Source organism: Sarcophilus harrisii, chromosome 4, assembly GCF_902635505.1.
Source record: "Sarcophilus harrisii chromosome 4, mSarHar1.11, whole genome shotgun sequence".
NCBI lineage: Eukaryota > Metazoa > Chordata > Mammalia > Dasyuromorphia > Dasyuridae > Sarcophilus > Sarcophilus harrisii.
In genome coordinates, this window is record NC_045429.1 from 451,397,032 (window position 1) to 451,419,022 (window position 21,991).

A 21,991-nucleotide genomic window follows, 5' to 3' on the forward strand; every position below is an offset into this window, starting at 1 on the left:
GGAATGTGGCTTTGACCCTGGCCGTGAGAGGGAGCCTCTGGATTTGTTGAGTCGGGGAGAGTCCTGATCAGAGAGTACTTTGGGAGAATCATTTTGGCAGCCGTGTGAAGGTGGGACGAGAGGAGGGGACGGCTCTTACGGCCAATGTGTGTGAAAAGGGTTTTGGAAACCATTGATGCTACTTAAAGAACAGAGGCAATAAGGCGTGTTTTCCTTAGTAGACTCCTTCTGGTGGTCAGAGAGGACGCTTTCATTTTTAAACAATCTATTCGTTTTTAATACACATCATTTTATGAATCATGTTGGGAGGGAAAAATCAGAGCAAAAGGGAAAAGCCACAGGAGAGAAGAAAAAAACAGAAAAGTAAACATATGAACATAGCGTGTGCTGATTTGCACTTAATCTCCAGAGTTTTTTCTGGATGCAGATGCATTTTCTGTCCAAAGTCTATTGGGATTGCTTTGGATCACAGAGAAGAACCAGGTCTTTGATAGTTCATGGCACATCCTTGCTGTTATTGCATACAGTGTATTCCTGGTTCTGCTTGCTTTGCTCGGCATCAGTTCGTGTAAATCAGAAAGAACTCTTGAGCTTTATCTGGCCCGTTCCCTCTCTCCCCAGTGAGCCGGCTGCCCTTTGCTTCCAAGTTCAGGAAAGTCCTGCTTCCCCCTGTTACCGTTGGGCATAGCTCCTGCTGTGCCCTGGGGAGGAGGGAGGAGAAAAGAGACCTGGCAACCCCCACAGGGCCCCAGCCTGAGTGCTTTGCATTCCTCTCCATCACTTTGAATGGCACCATGAGGCCGTCAGGCCACGGGAGGCCGGTCTGTGTGGGAGTTTATAATAACAGCTAGCACTTGTGTAACTCCGGCCAATAACAGGGCCAGGGGTGGGGAGCTGGTGGTCCAACCTGTTTTGGTTGAGCTCCTGGGAGGGAGACCCCTCCCTGCTCCCCTCTTCCCCCCCACCCCTGCCTGCCCAAGACCAGAGTGACTTTGACAAATGGCCTTGGGATTTGCTGTCTGTGTAAAAGTAGGACAGTGTTTGCCTCAGGCCCACCTGTCTACATTAAAGCCAACCAGCTTCCGTCCTATACTGTGAGAGCTGCTGGAGAAATCTCACCGAGGACCCCGTTTCCAAGGCGGGCCTCCTCCAGCACCTTCCTGTCCCTTCCTCCCCGGGCTAACGATCTGGAGTCTTCTTGGACATCCATCTGTCCCCCACTTTGACTTTTTTTTATCTCTTCTCCTGGGAGCATGTCGTAAGGCTTAAGGAAGTGGTGCCGTGCTTTGGAAGGCCGTGGCTGCTTTCTAAGGCAGATCTTCACAGAACCACCTCACGGCTTGTCTCTGGTTCTGGTTCTGGTCCATTCCATGGCCAGCCGCCCAGCAGGGGCACTGCCCATGGATCCGAGAGAGAGCTTAGAGCAGGAGCTGACTTAGTGGGTCAGCCTTACGAGTCTCTTCCCAGCCATGGAGTAGAGAGTGGGGAAACATTATAAAACTGGACTCCCAAGGGAGAGAACTCTGAACACAGATGTGTCTGTGGGTTCTTTCAACAGCAAGACAGCAAAAACATCTCCACACTTCTGAATTGTCTTCTGAAACTCCAGCTCTAATGTGGAGTACAGTCACAATCAATCCATTTTCTTTCTTTTCATGGGATGTTGGAACGTGTTTTGGCTTTGGAGTCAGAGGACCCGAGTTCAGCTCTTGGGGCAGGTCATTTCATGCTATCAATCCTTAGTTTTCTCATCTGTAAAATGGACTTCATTCTGTTAGTAATCAAGAATCACTGGAAGTTCTATAATAGGAGAGACATAATTGATGAAAGGGTTATTATTGGAAGTTTAATCTGACAATTACATCCTCATGTTCTTGGGGGTATATCCAGAGAACAGAGATTGGTGACAGGGGGAGGGGAAAGAGTGGAAGAGTGTTGGATTTAAGCAAAAAGACTCAAAGAAGTCTTCTAAACATCTTATTTCTCTAGTCACCTTTAAGGTGCAAAGCTTAGTATGGGGGAAAGGGCAGTGACTTTGAAGTTAGAGGTCAAACCCCCTCTGATGACTTCCTGCCTCTATCATCTTAGGCAAACTACTGGGCTTCCATCTTGAAGTGGAAAGGAGGTCTAGTCAAACTCCCCATTTTACAGATGAAGAAATAGGCTCACACCTGGGGGATACAGCACGGTACCCCAGCTCTGAACATAAATGACTCCCCACTGCTGAGACTTGAGCTTCTCTGTGAGAGTGAAACTCTGGTTTCACTTGTGTACAAGAAAACCTTTGGATGGGGAGCAGATATTAAGAGATTCTTTGGTCTTGGAGATGAGACCAGATCCATGGCTGTGTTAAAAGTGTTGGGGTTCAAACAAAACTATATGATGATCAATTCTGATGGACGTGGCTCTTCAACAACAAGATGTTCTAGTTCTAAATGTTCAGTGATGAAGAGAGCCATCCACACCCAAAGAGGACTGTGGGAACCGAGGGTGGACCCCAACATGGCATTTTCACGCTTTCTCTTGCTGTTGGCTCGCATTTTTGTTTTCTTTCTCAGGTTTTTTTTCCTTCTTGATCCCATTTTTCTTGTGTATCAAGATAATGGTATAAATATGTATACATATATTGGATTTAACATATAATTTAACATGATTAGCATGTATTAGACTACCTGCCATCTAGGGGAGGGAGTGGGGCAAGGAGGGGAAATTTTGGAACAGAAGATTTTGCAAAGGTCAATGTTGAAAAATTACCCATGCATATGTTTTGTAAATAAAAAACTTTAATAAAATAAATTTTAAAAAAAGAAAAAATTAATGGGGTTCAGTTCATTGAGGATTGTTGCCATTTTGGTTTACTTTAGGGGTGCTAAGGTCTCAATACTCCTGGTCTGTTTGGGTCCTCTTGAGTTTGTGTATGTAACCTTTGCTGGACTTGCTACACGTCTCCTCTTTGCTTCTTATCTTTGGAGACTTGACTGGGAGCCAAAGAATGGCCAATATCTTTGTTTATTTTTTCCCTTTATGTTACATCCTGTTATCTTTAAAATTTCCACTGCCAGCTTTTGGCTCTCTTGCTAGATTGTTATGAGATTGGGGGCTGTTCCCTCCCCTGACAGTGAGTCAGCTAGTGTGGGTGACAGATCTCACTAGTGGCCCTATAATTTGCCCACTCCCTGGAAAATAGGGGCTTTCTCCTCCCCCATCTTTCTCCTTCCCTTCTCCCCCTTTTCCTTTATCCACCCTCTGTCCCCTCTCCCTCAATTTCAAGTTGGCTATTCTATGAAGGTCATGTCTCAGAGTGAACAGGTGGCCTTCCCCTAAAATAGAAGCCGTTCCTCCCCCTCCAACACCTTCTCTCCACCTCCCCACCCCTATTTTCCTGGTTTCCATTGCCCTTCTAACTTTCCATAAGTATGTGCAGAAGCTAAATTGTTTATTTGATCTCTCTCCTCTCTCTCTCTCTCTTTCTCTCTCTCTCTCTCTCTCTCTCTCTCTCTCTCTATATATATATATATATATATATATATATATATATATATCTATATATCTTTCCTTTCTCTGTCTCTCTTTCTCTCTGTGTCTCTTTCCTCTCTCTCTCTCTCTCTCTCTCTCTCTCTCTCTCTCTCTCTCTATATATATATATATATATATATATATATATATATTTCCTTTCTCTGTCTCTCTTTCCTCTTTGTGTCTCTTTCCTTCCTCTCTTTCTCTCTCTCTCTCTCTCTCTCTCTCTCTCTCTCTCTCTCTCTCTCATATCTGGATGCCATGGAGAAATGTTAGCTATGGAAATTCTATATAACATCTCTAGATATGATTTCTTGCCAAATTAAGTACATATCAATAGACACGATGTATACAAAATATTTTGCAAGCTAATATAGAATAGGAACTCACTGGCTGATTCATCTTTGGTTTGGATTCCCAGTGCCTGGCACCTAGTAGGTAAATGGACATTGAATTGAAGCTATAATAGCTCATAACATAATAATATATAACTTTTCGCTACTGTTATCATCATTATTATTATCTGATCATCTTGTTTGATACAATTCAGATAATAGTTCTGTAATAAGTGTCTATAATGCTATTGTTTTTTACTTTCAATATTCTGTGAACTGCAGAAGAGTTGGATAAGATAAGAAGATAAGAAGCTTTTATAGTTGAATCAATCAGTCAGCAAGTGTATACTGAACTCCTGTTATGTAGCAGGCACTATACCGGATCCTTAGGATACAAGCACAAAGACTCAGACGATCTTGACTCCCAGGGCCTCTAGACTCACTGAAAGCATCCTTAGTATGATCTCACCCAGCTGTTTGTAATTTTTTTTTACAAGCTTTGTGTTTGATGTGCCTTGGAAATTATGAGTAATTTGGATGGCAAGATCTATTAAAAAGATTGTTCTGGGGCAGCAAGTTGGTGCAGTGGATAGAGTACCAGCCAGGAGGACCTGAGTTCAAATGGACTCAGTTACTTAACACGCCCTAGCTATGTGACTGTGGGCAAGTCACTTAACCCCAATTGCTTCAGGGAAAAAAAAAGATTTGTTTTTAAATTTTAGCACTTAATGTAGTAGCCAGATGATTGGGGGCTACAGTTCAAGTTCTGATCTGGTCTGGGGCCAGTATAATTTATTGGTTGAATTCTTTTTTTTTTTACTTTTTCTTTATTATAGCTTTTTATTTACAAGTTATATGCATGGGTGATTTTTCAGCATTGACAATTGTGAAACCTTTTGTTCCAACTTTTCCCCTCCTTCCCCCCACCCCCTCCTCCAGATGGCAGGTTGACCAATACATGTTAAATATGTTAAAATATAAGTTAAAAACAATATATGTATACGTGTTATTGGTTGAATTCTTAAGGATAGTTTAATGTTTGTATTTGCAGTACATAGATTGTCATCTGTTTAAAAGTAACAAGGCTCTGATAGCCAAATACAACCTGAAGGTTAGAATTTTCTAAGTGTTCAGTTGATGCAATTTGTAGCATAGTGTAGTAAAATGTCTACCATTTTCCTGCATAATCAGTAAGTCTGGGCTCACCTGATCCTGAATTGCCATAAACCCCATATTTATGTAGACAAATGTGCATAACAGATGTCAGAATGTGCTTCTTTATTCACATACATGGACCTAAATTTATAGGGATGTCACCCATCGAGGGCCTTTTGATTCTACTTTTGTGCTTTTTCAGTCATTTCCCTCTCTTTGTGACCCCATTTGGGGTTTTCTTGGCAAAGATACTAGAGTGGTTTGCTATTTCCTTCTCTAGCTCATTGACAGATGAGGAAACTGAGGCAGACAGGGTGAAGTGACATGCCCAGGGTCATCTATCTAATAAGTGTCTGAGCCAAATTTGAACTTGGATATTCCTGACTAGGGAGTACCTAACTTCCCTATTCTACTTTTAGATCTCCGTTATCCCATGGGCTTCATCTGGGTATAAACTAGTTAACAAATGCAATTAACTGTCTTTATTATTACTCCATGAAATGATCTTTTCTTGTTCTAAAAGCATTTTCCTGCAAAATTTTGACCTGTTCATACCCTATCCTCCGAGACCATCATTATTCTTTTTCATGAAAAAACATTCGTCTTTCTATAGATCACTTAGGTTTTGTATTCAATTAATAATGTACAGGTACTTTCTAAATCTGTTGTGGCTCATTTTATATTTTGAAAAACTTACTATTGAGACTCGCATTATGTTGGCTTTATATTTTTTATATATTACTTTTGTGTTCTCTTATTGAACTTTGATTTCAGGATGCCCATGAGCCTCTTAACAAATACGGCCTTTAGCCAGCATTCACTAAGCACTGCTGAGCACTGTGCTAGGTTCTGGAAATGTAAAAACAAAACATTTCCTGTACTTGTGGAGCTCACCTTCTAGGAAGCTCAGTTCATCCAGTCTGCCCCTCAGAGCTTGGGGTAAGAGTTCACCAAACTACTCTTCCATTCTAAAGGGGGCCGGGGACATGATGACGACGGTAATGATGGTCATGGCCGTGATGATGACAGTGAGAATGAGGGTGACGGTGATGATGATGGGAATGATGCTGATGACAATGATTTAAACATTGATGCAATATTTTAAGTATTAAAAATACAACCACTCACTATTTATTTTGTGGTTGACATATCATAGCAGCCTGTGAGCTAGGGAATACGTTATTGTTCCCCCTATTTTTCAGATGGGAGAACGTGTGGAGTAGTCGTTGAGAGTGCTGGGCTTGGAATCAGGAAAACCTTACTTCAGATTTGACCTCTGACATTTACCAGCTGTGTGACTGGGAATAAATCATTTAATATCCCTGCACCTCCAGCAATAGTCTATGGTGACAGTGCTTGGAAATCCTCCCATGAAGTCGGTCACACATCCTGGATGTATTTTACAGCTAAAAAATAAATCAAGACTCAGAGGGTTTGAATGTTTTGTCCAAAGTCATGTAGCCAGCGGGTGTCAGAAGAGGGATTTAACCCTACTTCTCTTGACTCTGCATCCAGGGCTTTTACAATGATGGCTCCCTGGGAGTTTGCCATGGGAGGTGCTTGAATGAAGCACAGAAATGCCCTTTTTGTAGTGGTAAGAAACAGGAAACGAAGTGTTTGCCCATCAGTTGGGGAATGGCTGAGTAAATTATGGCATATGAATGTTATGGGATATTATTGTTCTGTAAGAAACGATCGATAGGATGATTTCAGAGAGGCCTGGAAAGACTGACACGAACTGAATGCTGAGGGAAATAAGCAGGACTAGAATTTCATTGTATACGGCAGTGGCAAAATTATATGTTGGTCAATGGCTCTTCTCATCAGAGAGACAATCTAGGCCAGTTCCAATAATCTTGTGATGATAAGAACCATCTACACCCAGAGAGAGAGGACTGTGGGAACTAAGGGTGGATCACAACATACTTTTGTTGTTGTTTGCTTGAATTTTATTTTCTTTCTCATTTTTTTTCCTTTTTGATCTGATTCTTCTTATGCAGTGAGATAATTACATAAATACATATGCCTATATTGGATTTATATTAAAAAAGTGTCTACACCTACTTGAAGCATCCACATGGTCAAAGGTGATAGAGATTTAAGTATTTAAGCTTCCCATAATCCCCTTTCATCACATGGCCTCTTCTAGCCTTTCCAGCCGCTCCTCAGTATCAATTGATAAAGTCCAGATTTCCCAGCCCATGGATCAAGGCCTTCTACAGTCTGGTCCCAAGCCGCCTGTAGAGCCTCACTTCATGGATCACGCCCTCCTTAGATCAGCCTCCTTACTGCCCCTCGCTATGCTATGATTGCTTCCCTTTGCTCATGATATTCTCACTTCATTCAGACCCTTACCTTCTCTGTGCTTTGAAATCTTTTTAATTCCCAGTGCCAAAGTAATTAAGTCAGGAGGGGGTCATCTTGAGTGCCCCTTCCTCTTGGAAGTCTTTATAGAGTCATAGAGTAGAAGTAAAAAGGACCTGGGACTCCATCTAGTCCAATCCCCTCATTTTACCAATGAGCAAACTGTGGCCCAAAGAGGTAAAGTTATTAGTGAAGGTCATATAGGTAGTAAAGGGCCAGGGGAAGGATTTGAACCCATGTCCTGTGGCCCTAGAAGGAATAATTTTTCTAATGTACCACCATCTAGAACAGTGGAATGGGCTACCTCAGAGGGAGCAGGTTTCCCCTCTGTGAGGTCTTCACTAGGACACAAGATGATCACTGGTCAGGGATGTTTGAGAGTAGATTTGGGGTCAGATGGTCTGCCTGGTTCCTTCCTACTCTGAGTCCAAATTCAGATCCCCTGATACTTCATTTTATAAAGGAGAAATAGAGAGGATTTTTTGGTAAGTGGTGGGTCCTTTTCCAAGGTCACCCAATGATTCAGTGGCCCTCAAAAGAAGCAGCAGGGTACAGTAGAAATAACACGGACTTAGGAGTTACGGGATCTCAGTTCAGATCCTACCTCACATGTATCCTATGGTCTTGTAGCCTTTCTCTAACTTCCCTCATAAAATAAGGGAGATGGATTCAGTGACTTTTTAGATCACGTTCAGCTATAACTGTGACATCCTATATACATATACTTGTATAACCTTAGGCAACCACAACATTCTGTGTGCCTCAGTTTCCTCATCAGTAAAATGGCAGAGCTGGACTAGAGGGCTCCTTTCCAATGCCAGGTCTGTCGTCCTGTGGGCTTGGACAGCTACCAAAGGTGGTCCCAGAGGTGGGGGGGAGGGGGCCGGCAGCGCACAAGGCCCTTGAGTGGGTGACACTTTCAAGGAAAGGTGCCCATGAGTCACCCTCATGATGAAATGCAGCATGGCAGGTGTGGAAAAAAAAAACCTGCTTAGGTTTATAATTAATGCAGGCCCTCCTTGGGGAGGCGTTATTTTTATTCCGGTTGCTAAAAAGGTTCTCCGCACTCCCGGGCTCTTGAGTCAGGCAGACGCGTTATGATCACCCTGGGCTCACGGCTCATCTTTGCTACACAAACTGTGTTTCCCGATAAGAACCTCTGGAATGGGACCAAGCTTTTTACTGTGATAAAGGAACCCCTACTTCTCATCGGGGCTCAGTTCAAATGCTGCTTCCTTTGGGAAACCAAGCCTGTCCTGATCCACCATCCCCCTGTTTCTTAATGTGTTGTTGTGCTGAGTTGTGTCTCACTCTTCGTGATCCATTTGTAATTTTCTTGAGCAAGATACTGAAGCGCTTGGCCATTTACTTCTCCAGCTCATTTGACAGATGGGGAAATTGAGGCAACAGGGGGAAGTGACATGTTCAGGGTCACACAGCTGGTAGATGTCAGACTACCACCTAGCTACCCCTGTCTACACACACACACACACACTCACACACTTTTTTTTGTTGCATGTCTTTTAACACAAACACCTCCCTTTAAAGATAGAATTTATCCACCAGCCCTGAAGTCAGGAGGACCTAAGTTCAAATTTGATCTCAGACACTTAATACTTCCTAGCTGTATGACCCTGGGCAAGTCACTTAATCCCAATTGCCCCAGGAAAAAAAAAAAAGATAGGATTTCTCTCCCTGGGAAAAAAAGATCCGTTGGAAATAATTATGGCCCCTATCATCACTCCTTTCTTCCTCAAAGACATTTCTCCACATGATCCAGTTGGGGACGTGATATCTCCAGAATCCCAGTACCAGGAAAACACAAATAGCTGAGAGTCTCCCAGAACCTGAGAACATCACAATTGTAGTTATGGGTAATTACATACAGAGATTCATCCATCTAGGCACCTCACACATCTTATGGCCCAGTCCCCTTTTTTATGGCCATAGAGAGGCCATAGGTCATCGAGCTTCTAGAGTTGGAAGGGACCTGAGAGGCCATGTCCCTTCTGTCAGAGTCAAGGAAACTGAGGTCCGAAAAGTGAGATTACTTCCTGTAGGTCACACGGAGGGTCAGCCGCTAAGCTGCAGGACCCCCGAACGCGCAGGGCTCCTTCTGCTGCCTCGTGTTTTCCCCACCCAAAGGATCACTGTGTCCTTAGGCACTCAAAGGTCATTCAAAGGCTCCTTGGAGTACTAATGGAAGCAGCTGGACAACAAGCCTCTTCAGAGTGATGTAGGGAGTCGGGCAAGGAGATTTATTTGGGCAGGGAGAGCAGAGAGACCCCAGTGGATGTTAGCTTGATGGCGGCTTAATCCCTGTCAACAAACATTTCCTTCGAACCGTTCAGCAAACATTTATTGAGTGACTACTATGTGTAAAGCATTGTGTGAGATGCTAGGAGACAAAAAAAAATGCCCATCACTTGTAGAGCTTTCGCTGGGAAATTTTCCCATAAGGAAGCGAACCACATCAATGAAATCACAGGTTGGGACAAGATTAGATGCGTTCTGTCTATTGTATGTGGGCTCACTCGTTTTCCAGCCACGTCCAACTTCTCGTGACCCCATTTGGGGCTTTCCTGGCAGATCCTGGAGTGGCCGGCCATTTCCTCCTCTAGCTCATTTTACACGTGAGGAAACTGAGGCAGACGGGAATAAGTGACCTGTTCAGTCACTCAGTGCATTTATAAGTGCCGGATCTGAATTCAGGAAGACGAGGCTCTCCACACCTGGCACTCTATGCCTTAGGGTGCCACCTAGCTGTGCCCACACACACGGAAGAGAAAACCACCTGGCCCCACGGGGGGAGTCCTCTCTGACACGGTTCCCTACAGATTTTTGACTTTTTGTTCTTCCACGGAAATTTTGTTATTACTGTGAGTTAGAGATTCTTAGGATTCTGGAATAGTAGATTTAAAGATGAAAGGGACCTTGGAGGTCAGTTAGTCCACCCCCTTATTTTACAGATGAGGAAACTGAGGCTCAGTGAAGCAAACTTCTTCTAGCTTCATGAAGTAATCTATTAGTCATTTGAGTGGAATGGTGCTAAATAAGTAAATTAGTTTAGGTAACGCCATTTTTTATTATATTGGCTCAGCCTGCCCATTTCTCTTTGATATGTACGAGCTGTGTGAATAAGAACCAATAATCAATTAGTCTTTAAAACTAAATCGCAGGTCTGTTACCTGTCTGTATCCGTGGAGGTATTTTCCATATTGAAAGTCCCATATATTGATGAAATTACAGCTTTAAACCAAAAAATGTGTACTTTGGAGTACTATCCCTCGTGTTTTTCATACATAGTGGGTACTTAATGAATGCGTATTGAATTAAATACCTTGAGGGTATTGGAAAAGGGAAAGCTTCCAATTGATCAATAAGCATTTATTAAGCCCCTACTATGTACCCACTCAGTTCAGGGACAGAAAGCTAAAGAGAGAGGGAACCCAAACTCAAGACCATTCACTTAGAAGGCCCAGGAGGTGCCTGAGTAAAGAATGGCTAATTTATTCAGGACCCTTCTTGTTGGGGTCAGAAATGGATGTTGTGGGTAGCTTGTGTCATGCAAAGAGAGGCAGAATCCATATGGAAAATAATTACTGGTCTATTCTTTAATGTTCAGAAGCCCCACCACTCGGGAGCAGAATTAGCCTGTTATTAGGGACCAAAATAGTATTGTTGTTCTGTAGAACACACCCACACATCCCGGCTCCGCTCCGAAATCCGGAACAACTCTCATTAGTCCTGGAGTCAGATGCACATCTGGGAATCGGACGGGTTTGTACCTAGGCTGATCATAGCGGTGGGGGCAGGGACTTTGTTTCTTTCTGGTTTGGGGGATGTAGAGTCACACTGTGGACATGAATGGCCCCAAATCACAGCAAGGGGCTCAGAATCAGGAGGACCTATGTCCATGTCTCTACTGTATGACCCTGGACAAGTCAGTTTACTTCACTGAGCCTCAGTTTCTTCTTCTGTAAAATAAGGGGGTTGACTAACTGATCTCCAAAGTCTTTTTCATCTTTAAATCTACTATTCCAGAATCCTAAGAATCTCTAACTCACAGTAATATTACTTGGTCAAATTGAGTGAATCCAGGAAGTAGTCCTAGAACATCAGGACCGCAAGGAGCCTTTGAGGTTAGCTAGTTTAATTCCTGTATTTGTCTATTTTACTTATTTTTTATTTTTTGCATTGCAGTCCTTTTGGAATATCCTCCTCCTCAGGCTGCCTACTTGGAGACCCTTTTGTTTAATAGAGAAAAACAGCCAAGTAAACCATCAGATCTGTCCAGGTCTGGCAGTGTGTGGAGCGTTCTGTACCCATGACCTCCCACCTCTCAATAAAAGGTTTTGAGGAAAGAAGGAGCTAAGGCTAAGAGAGAGGCCGCCCAGCAAATTATCAAGCACCTAATAAATGCTTGTTGATTGATTAACTTTCCTGCCCCTCTTCCTTTTCTCAGCACTTTTGGACTCCCTCCCACTCCTTTCTATAAAAATTTGCCTCGGATCCTTCATCAATCCAGATGGCCGATGGCAGTGGCTGGCAGAACTTTATCTGGGCTCATTCTGGGGGTGTATCGGTCCATTGGGGATTTAAGGAAGAGAGAACGGGGCTCGCTCTCATGGGAAATGTGCCCAGTTCTAATTTATTGATTAGAAAAAAGAAAGGCTCCAGTGAGGAGAAGATTCCCCTTTTCCTTTTGTCCTGCTTTGAGGGATGACAGTGCATGTGAGAGCCAGTCAGGACCTGGACAGCTCTGCTACTCAGGCTAACTTGAACTGTGGGGCTGTGCTTTAGGCTCCTTTTATAGGCCTGAGTAAACCTAAAAGCCATTTAGAGCTGTCCAGCCTTGGGCAGGAGTGGGGACACCTCTCCCACTCCTGCTCTTAGAGAACCCAGGAATACACCAGTCAGGAGTGAGCCAAATCAGGATGGCCACTTGGGTTGGAACTGAGCCCTTGTTCCTCAGTGTTCTCAGCCATCTTGGCTGTTCCTGGCTCTAGGTCAACAATAACAGTATCCACAATAATAACAATTGTTAGCATGTGGCTAGAGCTTTAAGGTTTGTATAAGACTTTACAAATATTAGCTCATTGGATCTTCATGACAACCCTGGGAACTGCTATTGTTATTATCTCCATTTTACAGATGAGGAAACTAAGGAAGACAGATTTTAAGTGGCTTAGGAGGGGAGGGGTCCACAATGCTAGTAAATATCTGAGGCTGGATTTGAACTCAGGCCCTCCTGACTATCTACTTTATCATCTAATTTCCTCTTCATCTAAAAGAACCCAAGGTCAGACAACCTGCCTCTTAGGGAATTGGTATGAAAGGTTAAGCTTAAAATTTTAAACTTTAGTTTCTCCAATATCAGTAGAGCCATCCCAAGGCCCCTGAAATCTTGTCATATTGTAGGCAGCTGCCTGTTCTGCCTGCAGGAAATGCCTGCATTCAACACGCATTTATATGTGCTTTCCATGAGCCAGGCACTCTGCTAAGCTTTTTATAACTTTTATCTCATTAGATCCTCACAATCCCAGGAGGTAATGCTATTATTATGCCCATTTTATGGAGGAGAAAACTAAAGCAAACAAATTAAGTGACCTAGCCAGGGTCACATAGCTAGGAAGTATCTGGGGTAAGATTTGAATTCAGGTTGTCCTGACTCTGGACTCAGTATTTTATCTATCATGTAACCAGCTAACTTCTAGGGCAACTCTTTGAGACTAGAAGGGACCAATATGTCCCCAGAGTGAGCCCATTCAAAGCTATACCAAGTGCCCATCTGCATTATAGAGGGCATTTCTTCAGTGAGAGTTTCCTGTATTAATTAAATCAAAAGTCCAGTTCTAAAGAGAGAGAAGAGAAAAAGAAGGGAGGGAGGAAGACAGAAGGGAGAGAGAGAGGGAGAGGGAAAGGAAAAGGGAGAGTGAATGAAAGAGACAGACACAGGAAGGGAAGAAGGGAGGGAGGGAGAGAGGGAGGAAGGAAGGAAAAGGAAAGGAGGAAGGAAGGAAGGAAGGAAGGAAGGAAGGAAGGAAGGAAGGAAGGAAGGAAGAAAAGGAGGGAAGAAGGAAGGAAGGAAAGGAAAGGAGGGAGGAAGAAAGGAAGGAAGGAAGGAAAGAAAGGAAAGGAGGGAGGAAGAAAGAAAGGAAGGATTAAAATGGTGCAGCTTCCAACAGGGTATTTTTCACTCATTAGCCCACAGGGATGTTTGCTTTGCTTTTACAGACCATCTGTTTGGGAAGATATTTTCCTGCTTTAGGGTTGGAATCCCAGTGAGCTGTAAAGACTGAATTCAGTCTCCCTCCGGAGCTAATGAGTAGCCCACTGGAGCTCTGTGGCCCCAGGGTGAGGAATTAAGGGTCTGAACTTGCCAAGCTTGTTGGGAGATTGACCACACAAGCCAGGGTTCTCCTAATCTTCTTGCCTTGGTGCATTTTTGATCATAGAATCACAGATGTAGAGATGGAAGGGGCTTCAGGGGCCAGCTAACTCAGCCTCTCATTTGGCAGGTGGGGAAACTGAGGCACAGACATGACTCTAGAGTGAAGCCTGTCATCCTTACTGCCTATAAGACCTTAGGGAAGTATCTTCCTATCTCTAAGCTGACACTAAATGAATCCAGTAATCTTACAAACTGTCACTGAACTGATGAAATTGGGGGTCAGACAGGGTAAATGTTTTACCCAGAGTTCCATGGGAAGTTTTATTCTGGTTTGGAAATGCTGCTCTCAAAATATGTCATGTAGAACTGCATAAAACATTCCAGACATGGTGTGGCCAGTGCAAGGTACCATGGGATGACCCCTTTCTGTGCTGTGGACTCTTGGATTTGGAAACCACCAAATCTCACTGTCAACACCATCTTCTTGTGGTCCACTAGGATTTTTCGTTATGTTTTGTTTTTCCTCAAAGACTGCTGTTGAGCTAGTCTTTATGTGTCCTGCTCCTTCCATCCTGTGCTTATGGGAATGATTTTCTTAATCTAAGTAGAGCATTTATCCCCAGTTTTGTACTTGGGAAGACTTTCATACCTTAGTTCTTTTCTTTTTTTGGTTTTTTGTCTAGTTGGGCAAATAGCCTTCCCTTTTCCCCAGGTCCTCCAGCTCTGTTATTTGCTTAAATGAATATTGATTCATTTCTATTGTCTTCTGTTTGTGCAAATAGCGGGTTTCCCTGTACTCCCTCAGACCTCTCCTTTGTGTTTATGGTGGTTCCTTTTTAATCTCTAGCTCCATCTTTCACTCTCCCACCTCCCTGGTTCTGACCCTGCAGTCCCTGATGTCTATGGGATGGGACACAGAGAGTGGGGGAAGTCGGGAAGAGAAGGGGATCTTCACTTTCCTCACCTGTAAAGTGGGGGGTCCTTAATGCTTATGTTATTGTGAAGGAAAATCTTGCCTAAAACTGATACCCATGCGAGCGTTCACCAATAAGTGGGATGGGTCCCACTTATTCATCTCTGTATGTCCCCTCCCCTGCCAACTTTGGATGTCCCAGTGCCCAGTGATTGTTTCAATGAATGAATGAATCTGAGTTGGATGAGATCCCATCTGGTTTTCACGATAAATCCGGTGCATATATTATTGTCCCCATTTCCCAGATGAAGGGATTTGGGAGTCCAGGGAGATGACCAAGTGCATGAGCACAGGGCCCTTTGCCCTTTTCCCTCCCTCTCCCCTCCTTCATTACCTCCCTTCTTCCTCTCTCCTCCCTAACCTCGTCCATTACTGTGGTCTCCAAGTTGTCCCTGTGAAGCATCTTTCAGGATGAATGTGTCTTTGGGGGTTCCCCTCCATTAAGGCAGCTCAGTGGAGGCAAGTGGAATTAATAGGACCAGAAGAGACTCCCCAGCTGCCAACTGGCTTCTCTTTCATTTTTATCATGTTTTCACCATGAAAATACCTGCCACTCCTCCACTGAGAGCTGCTCCTGCCAGACTCGGACCTGAAATGCCCTTTAGGGCACCATTGGAAGGGCCTTCCCTCCTCTGCTGTTTCCTGGGATGAGAGTTAATGGTGGAGACAGTGGCTAAGTCTCAGTGCTGAGCCCACTCGGAGCTTGGCTCCTGGTTGACCATTACCTTGCTCTTGATCCTGCACGACAACTGGGGGCTGCTGGGGACAGGGCAGTGACTCTCACACAGTTGGGACCCATGGGACGATGAATTGGAAACAAGAAGCAGCCCCCTGGAATTGGCCCGTCACCCAGTTAGGTAGCGCCTTTGCCAGGGTATAAATAGGATGCAATGGCAGGTCCAGCAGCACCTGAGCAGCTGTTGCCCAGCAGCATGGGTGGGCGCGGAGGACTAGGGACAGGGACAGGGGTCCCCAATTCTGGCTTTGGTAAGGGGTTTCGAAGCCTCTTGGGCCTGAGCTTAGGCACCCCTCAGTTTTCGTGGAGAAGGAATAATGCCTGGTCTTTTTTTCCCTCTAAAATCTTTTTTTGCATTAAATGATGAAATCATGTTAATATTTCACATCGGCACTATTAAGTGTACAAGGAAGACATCTAAAGAGACTGCATGCTAAAGTATAGCAAGAACTAGATTTAGAAGCAGCCAGGTCCTTTCTGTTGCCCTCTGTGAGAGCTGGCAAGTCAGAGGCTAGGGGTTCAAATCCCGACTCTGCCACTTACTACTACCTGTGTGACTGGGCAAGTCGCTTTACTTCCATGGGCCTCAGTTTCCTCAACTGTCAAATGAAAGAGTTAGACCAGCTGATCTGTGAAGGCTCTTCTGGCTCTGAATACCAGGCTGATTTCGTATTCTTTGCTATGGAATTATGACAGTTATAATCAACATGGAGATCGTAGTCAGTGTAGAGATTGTAGTAGATATGGAGGTTATGGTCAAGGTGGAGGTTACGGTCAAGGTGGAGGTTACAAGATAGAAGTTACAGTCAAGATGGAGGTTGTAGACAAGGTGGAGATTGTGTCAAGGTGGAGGTTGTAGGCAATGTGAATGGGTTTTGAGCAGAGAAATAATATCATATCACAGAGTCCCCTTGTCCCCACTGTCTCTAATCTCCAATCTATCCATCTCTCAGCAGCCAAAGTAGCTTGTGAGACAATCCACGAGCAGTCACTAATGCCCACAGTGCATTAACAGCCAGGACACTAAAGTGAAGACGAGTCTCTGCCTTCACAGAGCTTATGTTCAAATGGGGGAGACGGCACATAGATGACCGTGTCCAATCACTCTCTTCATGTCGTGCACTTCTTTGGCTCTTTGGTGAAATCTAGGCTCCCATCTCAGAAAAATGCCTTTAAATGCATAAAATTAAAACTGTAAGATTAGAAAGGAAAATGAACTACTTTTCCAAAATATTCTTCAGAACAAGTTCCCAGACTCCCAGGTAATCCCCTTTGCCTTAGCGGAAGAACACAAGAAATCAGGGGCAGAGGGGGAGCAAGTTTGCTGAGAGAGACTGGAGGCAAGGAGACCAGTTGGGAAGACAAATGCCACGGTTAAGGGAGGGACAAGGAGAACCTGACGAGTGGTGGTAGTAGAGGGGCCAGGAAGGGTAACGTCAACAGGACGGGACAATCAGAGGGAAAACAGGCAAAAAAGAGAAAGTGATTCTGGGGTTTTGAACTCGGGTGACTAGGAGAACGATGACACCATAAACAAAATAGACAATTTTGGAGAAGAGGCAAGTGACTTTGACAGGAAAGACAGCGCGTTCCATTGGCGATGTCTTCAGTCAGACTTGTGGATGAAAATCAATGACCAGCAGTTCATTGGAGATGCCATTCTCACATCCTGGGGAGAGATTGGAACTGGAAAATCTGTAAGATGAGGCTTGGAATCAATGGCCTCTAAGATCCTTTCCAGCTCCAGTTGCTCGGATGTGAGAATCATCTGCAGAGAGGTGATAATTGAACCCAAGGGAGACAATGAAATCACTGGGAGAGCAAACGTGAAAGGAGAGGGCCCGGACAGAGCCTTTTCTCTCCACAAGGCCCAGTCCCTAGAGGAAGCTCAATGGCTCCAACCTTCCCTGGTGATGTCATTGATTCTGGGCCCACCAGGGCTGGCGAGTTTTAGACCCAGGGTTCATGTCACCCTGAGAGGAGGCATCAAGGAGTACGGTGGGCTCATCGCTGAATAGGCTGGTCAGTCCCCCAGGGGCTCAGGAGCTCTCTGGAGCTCACATTCCCCACTCCTGGGAAAGGCCCATGGCAGCCGTCACTTTGACAGGTGCTTGGGAGTTTCTGTTGCCTTTTCCCCTGGAGCATCCCAGGCCTTCCAGTACGGCCATGGTCTGCCTGGCCCAGTCAGGTGAGGTTCACGTTGAAGAACCAGAACCAAAGGCTTCAATTCCTCCTCAACAAGAGCACCCTGTCCTGGTCCAAGGTGCCCACATATAGGAACCCTAATTTCCACCTAAGTGCCATAAAGTACCACAAGCCCAGAAAATATAATTTTCAAGGAAAAGTCTGAGAAATGTCACCTCTAAGTCTAACAATGTAAACTGGTGGAAAGATTGGTATGAAGTAGCTCTTCCTCCTGATGCTAATGCTTTGAGATCTAAGGATCATGGAGTTTAGAGCTGATAGGAAGCTTGAAGTTCAGCTAATCCAACCCCCAAATTTTATATTTGTGGAAACTGAGTCCCACTGAAGTGCTGATTTGCCAAAGGTCACGTAGCTAGCATCGGTGCTTGTATGCAAATCTAAGTCTGTGTTTCCAAACTTACTTCTTCACTGGGTTTAACATCCCCTGGCCTCAGTTTCCCCATATACAGAATAAAAATCTTAGGCCAGAGGATCTCAAAGATCCCAACATCCAGAATTTTATTCTATTTCTGTCAAGTCATAGTAACCTGTCAAATGGCCCTTCCCCTCCACATTGGTTACAGGTTTGGATATTCCAGATCAGAGAAACAGGACCCAACATATAGGATAGGAGGCCTTTATTCTCTGGAAAAGTTTGGAACACAAAACGCCAGTCTCACTTGCCACTTCTCTGTGTTTTGAATTCTGTGTACTCCAATGTCTCCCTTTTCTGTTTGCTCTTGTGATCTCTCTCCTTCCTCCCAACATGAGACAATCACAAGACTCAGAGTGGGCGAGGGATTCACTCAACACGAATGAACATAGGAGGAAATTTAGGATGGAGTCTCAAAGCTTGTTAGTGTTTTAGACCAAATTAAAGACATGCCCCCTTCTTTCCCCTCTATTTGGCAGTTCAAGGTCTTTAACCGTATCTCCTAATACCATCACACATGATTCTCAATTCTCTCAATAGGAATGGACATAGGAGGAAATTTAGGATGGGGTCTCAAAGGTTATTATTATTTTAGGCCAAATTAAAGACATGCCCCCTACTTTCTTCTCTGTTTGGCAGTTCAAGGTCTCTTTAACCAATCTCAATTCACTGAATGGTTCAAGCATACTGCCCTTGACTCTCCTCTGAGGGTCTTCAAGGGCGTCAAAGTCAGTGCTCCTCGGCTCCTCCCTTCCGGGGTGTCCCTGTCTGGTTCTATGCCCCTCCCCGCAGTCCTCTCCCACTCCATCTCCCCTTTGGGGTGTGATCACCCCATTCCCAGTTGCCCCTGTGCTAATCCTTGAGCAGTTGGAGCATTGTCCACAGACTGCTTCAGCCGTTGCCCCTCCGGGTCGTCTGGCCGCTCCCTTCCAGGTCGTCCAGCCGCTCGGCCACCGTGCTCACCTCCGTTTTCCCTTCTTCCAGGCGAGCACCTGAGGATCTGCCCACAGGGCTACACGTGCTGCACCAGTGAGATGGAGGAGAACTTTGCCAACAGGAGCCGCAGCGAGTTGGAGGGTGCCCTCCGGGAGACCAGCCGCTCCGTGCAGGTGATGCTCAGCACTCAGCTCCGGAACTTTGACAGTAAGTGACCTTCTCCCCTTTGGGGAGCTCGCTCCACTCTTCTCCAGGCTCGGGCTACGTCTGTGGTCCCCACGGAGCCCTTAGTGTCCAGGACCCTCCCGAGGAGGGCATACTTAAGACATTGACTAAATGATTGGTTGGGATAAGAATGTCTGGATGGTTTCCCATTGTGAAATGAGTCACTCAAAAAATAAATATCTAATAATAGAAAGTAATCTAATGGAATCTTCCACCCAGTGATGGAAGATCTAATGGGGGAGCTCTAGAACAGGGAATGACAAGGGGGCATTGTCCTCTTTGCTTAGTGACAGATCATGGCAAGGGCCGTGTCCCTGACTGTTGTAAAGAATTAGAGTGTGATTCTGGGGAAAGAGAATTAGGCCCGGATGCAAAGCCCTCTCTGCCATTTCCCTGACAAATCTGAATCTGTTTCCTCATCTGTACAATGGGGGGATTAGACCAGATGGGCAGAGTCCCTTCCAACGCAAGATCCTAGAATTGCACCCCACCCCCATCTGGGCCATCCCCCCCAATAGCGATCGCATGGAGATGATAATGTGGGCCCATTTTAATGTCAAAACATTTCACAGATCTCAGCGTGGCGATAGTTGTTCTATTAGGATGCGTTGATCAAAAAAGCAGAGGGTGATCCAGAACTACTATAAATTCATCAAGGCTTTTAACTGAATTTATGTTTTATTAATGGGAGCAGCATCTACATATGTTTGATAAAGAGGAATCCATGTGTGCGTGAGGCATTCTTTATTCATCCTTGGACATTTACTTATTTATTATACTGAGTCACATAATGAGATAGCTGGGGCTGTTTGGCAGCTTTCAGAAATTGGATGTCTGGAGCTTCGGGGCCCCCTGCAAATGGCTCGTCCCTTCTTCTGCCCCCATTCAGACCCTCCCCCCGGGATCTGCATCTCACAGGTTGAGGGCCACCATGTTGGGACTTTTCTGAGGAGCTTTCCATGTGGGGTTTGACTGCACACTTCAATGGAAAGGTCACAGGTCTCAGAGCTGCAGGTCCCAAATTCAAATCCCAGGTCAGTTTGGGTGCTTGTGTTGGATTAGATTGGACTAGATGGACCCTAACGTGGGTCCTTAGCCTCTATATAATAGAGATCGGACATGATGGTTTCTGAGTCCTTTAAAGCTTTAGATCTCTGAGCCTATGAACCAAAGCTGTCTGGACCTCAGTTTCCTCTGCTGTAAAACTGGATTAGATGGCCTTTGAGGTTCCTTCCAGCTGGAAATTCGCAGTCCTATAATCTGTGAATAGGAATGGATCTCTAGGCCAAGAGGTTCTGCAGTGTTCTGGGGTCTGTTGTCATCAGCTTGACAGCACAGTGTCTTCAGTCAATAAGCATTAATTAGGTGCTTACTGTGTGCCTGCCACAGTGGGGTTCCAAATTTGATCGGTCTTGTGTAAAGGCAAAGAAACAGAGTAATCTACTCTCTTGGGTCATGTGGAAGATGACTATGTGGGGCCAGGATAGAACTATTCAAAGCCAGAAGCAAACCATCCGATCTTGGGCTGAGCCCTGGGCCGGTTCCTTCTCCACGGCCTCATTTCATGTGCTCTCTCTCTGAGAGATGAATTGCCTTTCTGCAGACACACCTGGGTGGAGCCCTTTGCACAAAGCAGGCAGCCCAGCCCAGCTGCCCACAGGGATGGAGCTGAAGACAGAATCCAGCCTTTGATCTGTTCCCAGAGCTTGAGGCCTGGAGAAACAGGCCAGGGAGCTGTCAGAGGCAATGTTGGTCTCTGGGTGGGAACAAACGGCGACAGGTGGGGGCCTTGGGGCGTTCGGGGCTGGTGTGGAGCTGGTGCTCATCTGGAACTGCTCCTGTGCTTAATACATTTTTCAACTCAAGGCCACCTCTCTCCTCCTGGAGGTGGGAGCTAGGAGTGGCTGGAGGGCGCGCCCATGGTAAAGCAACAAAAGAGACCATCTTAGCGGTCACTTGGACTAGATGTCCAACTTTCCAATAATGATGCTCCAATAAGCAGCCTCGGTTCAAGAAGACCAGAATTGAGAAAATAAGGTTTTCCTTCCATCTCACAAATGGAGAAACCACAGAGGGACTCGTAGACTTACCTTGGGGGGGGGGAGGGAGGGAGTCCCACAATGAGCAGTGGAGATAAGACAGGACTTCTGTTCTCCAAGCAAGTTCTCTTTCCAGCAGCTCTACTTGCCTGCTTTGGCTAGAATTATCCTGTCAGGATATGATAATATACAAATATTATATAATATTTACATATTAATAATAATAATAATATAAATGAGAGCACTTTCTCCTTGGAATATTTGAGTAGTGGATCTTCATTTCTATGAAAACTCAATGGTGGAGGCAGTCTGGTGATAGTGGAAATGGCAGGAAAAGGCTCAGGATTTAGTGTCAGAGAAAGCCTATCTGTTGCTCTGGACCTCAGTTTCCTAATCTGTAAAAATGAGGGGGGGGGGGGTTTCTAAGGTCTCTCCCAGCTCTAGATTTATGAGTTTATAATTTGGATTTAAGCTCTGTGGGCTTCAGCTTTCTTCTCTATAAAGGATGGGAGCTGTAATAAGTGAGCTGTAAGAGCTGTCCAGTTCCAAATCTTTTACAATGTCCTTCTAACCATCTTGAACCTTTCATATAGCCATTCAGTCCCATCTCTCCCAGGATGCCCACTACCTAAATCCATATTGATCTCTACCTTTTCTAAATCTCTATAGATCTTTTCTGTTCTTTCATATAACCTTATTTA

General features: G+C 44.8%; 1 protein-coding gene across 1 annotated transcript in view; it reads left to right on the forward strand.

Moving 5' to 3' along the window:
- The window catches only part of GPC1 (glypican 1), a 144,034-nt gene that overhangs the window by 68,368 nt on the left and 53,675 nt on the right, over nucleotides 1-21,991 (forward strand). The window contains exon 3 of the mRNA XM_031968753.1: nucleotides 19,075-19,233. Coding sequence (XP_031824613.1) covers nucleotides 19,075-19,233 — 159 coding nt within the window. The remainder of the gene's footprint in view (nucleotides 1-19,074; nucleotides 19,234-21,991) is intronic.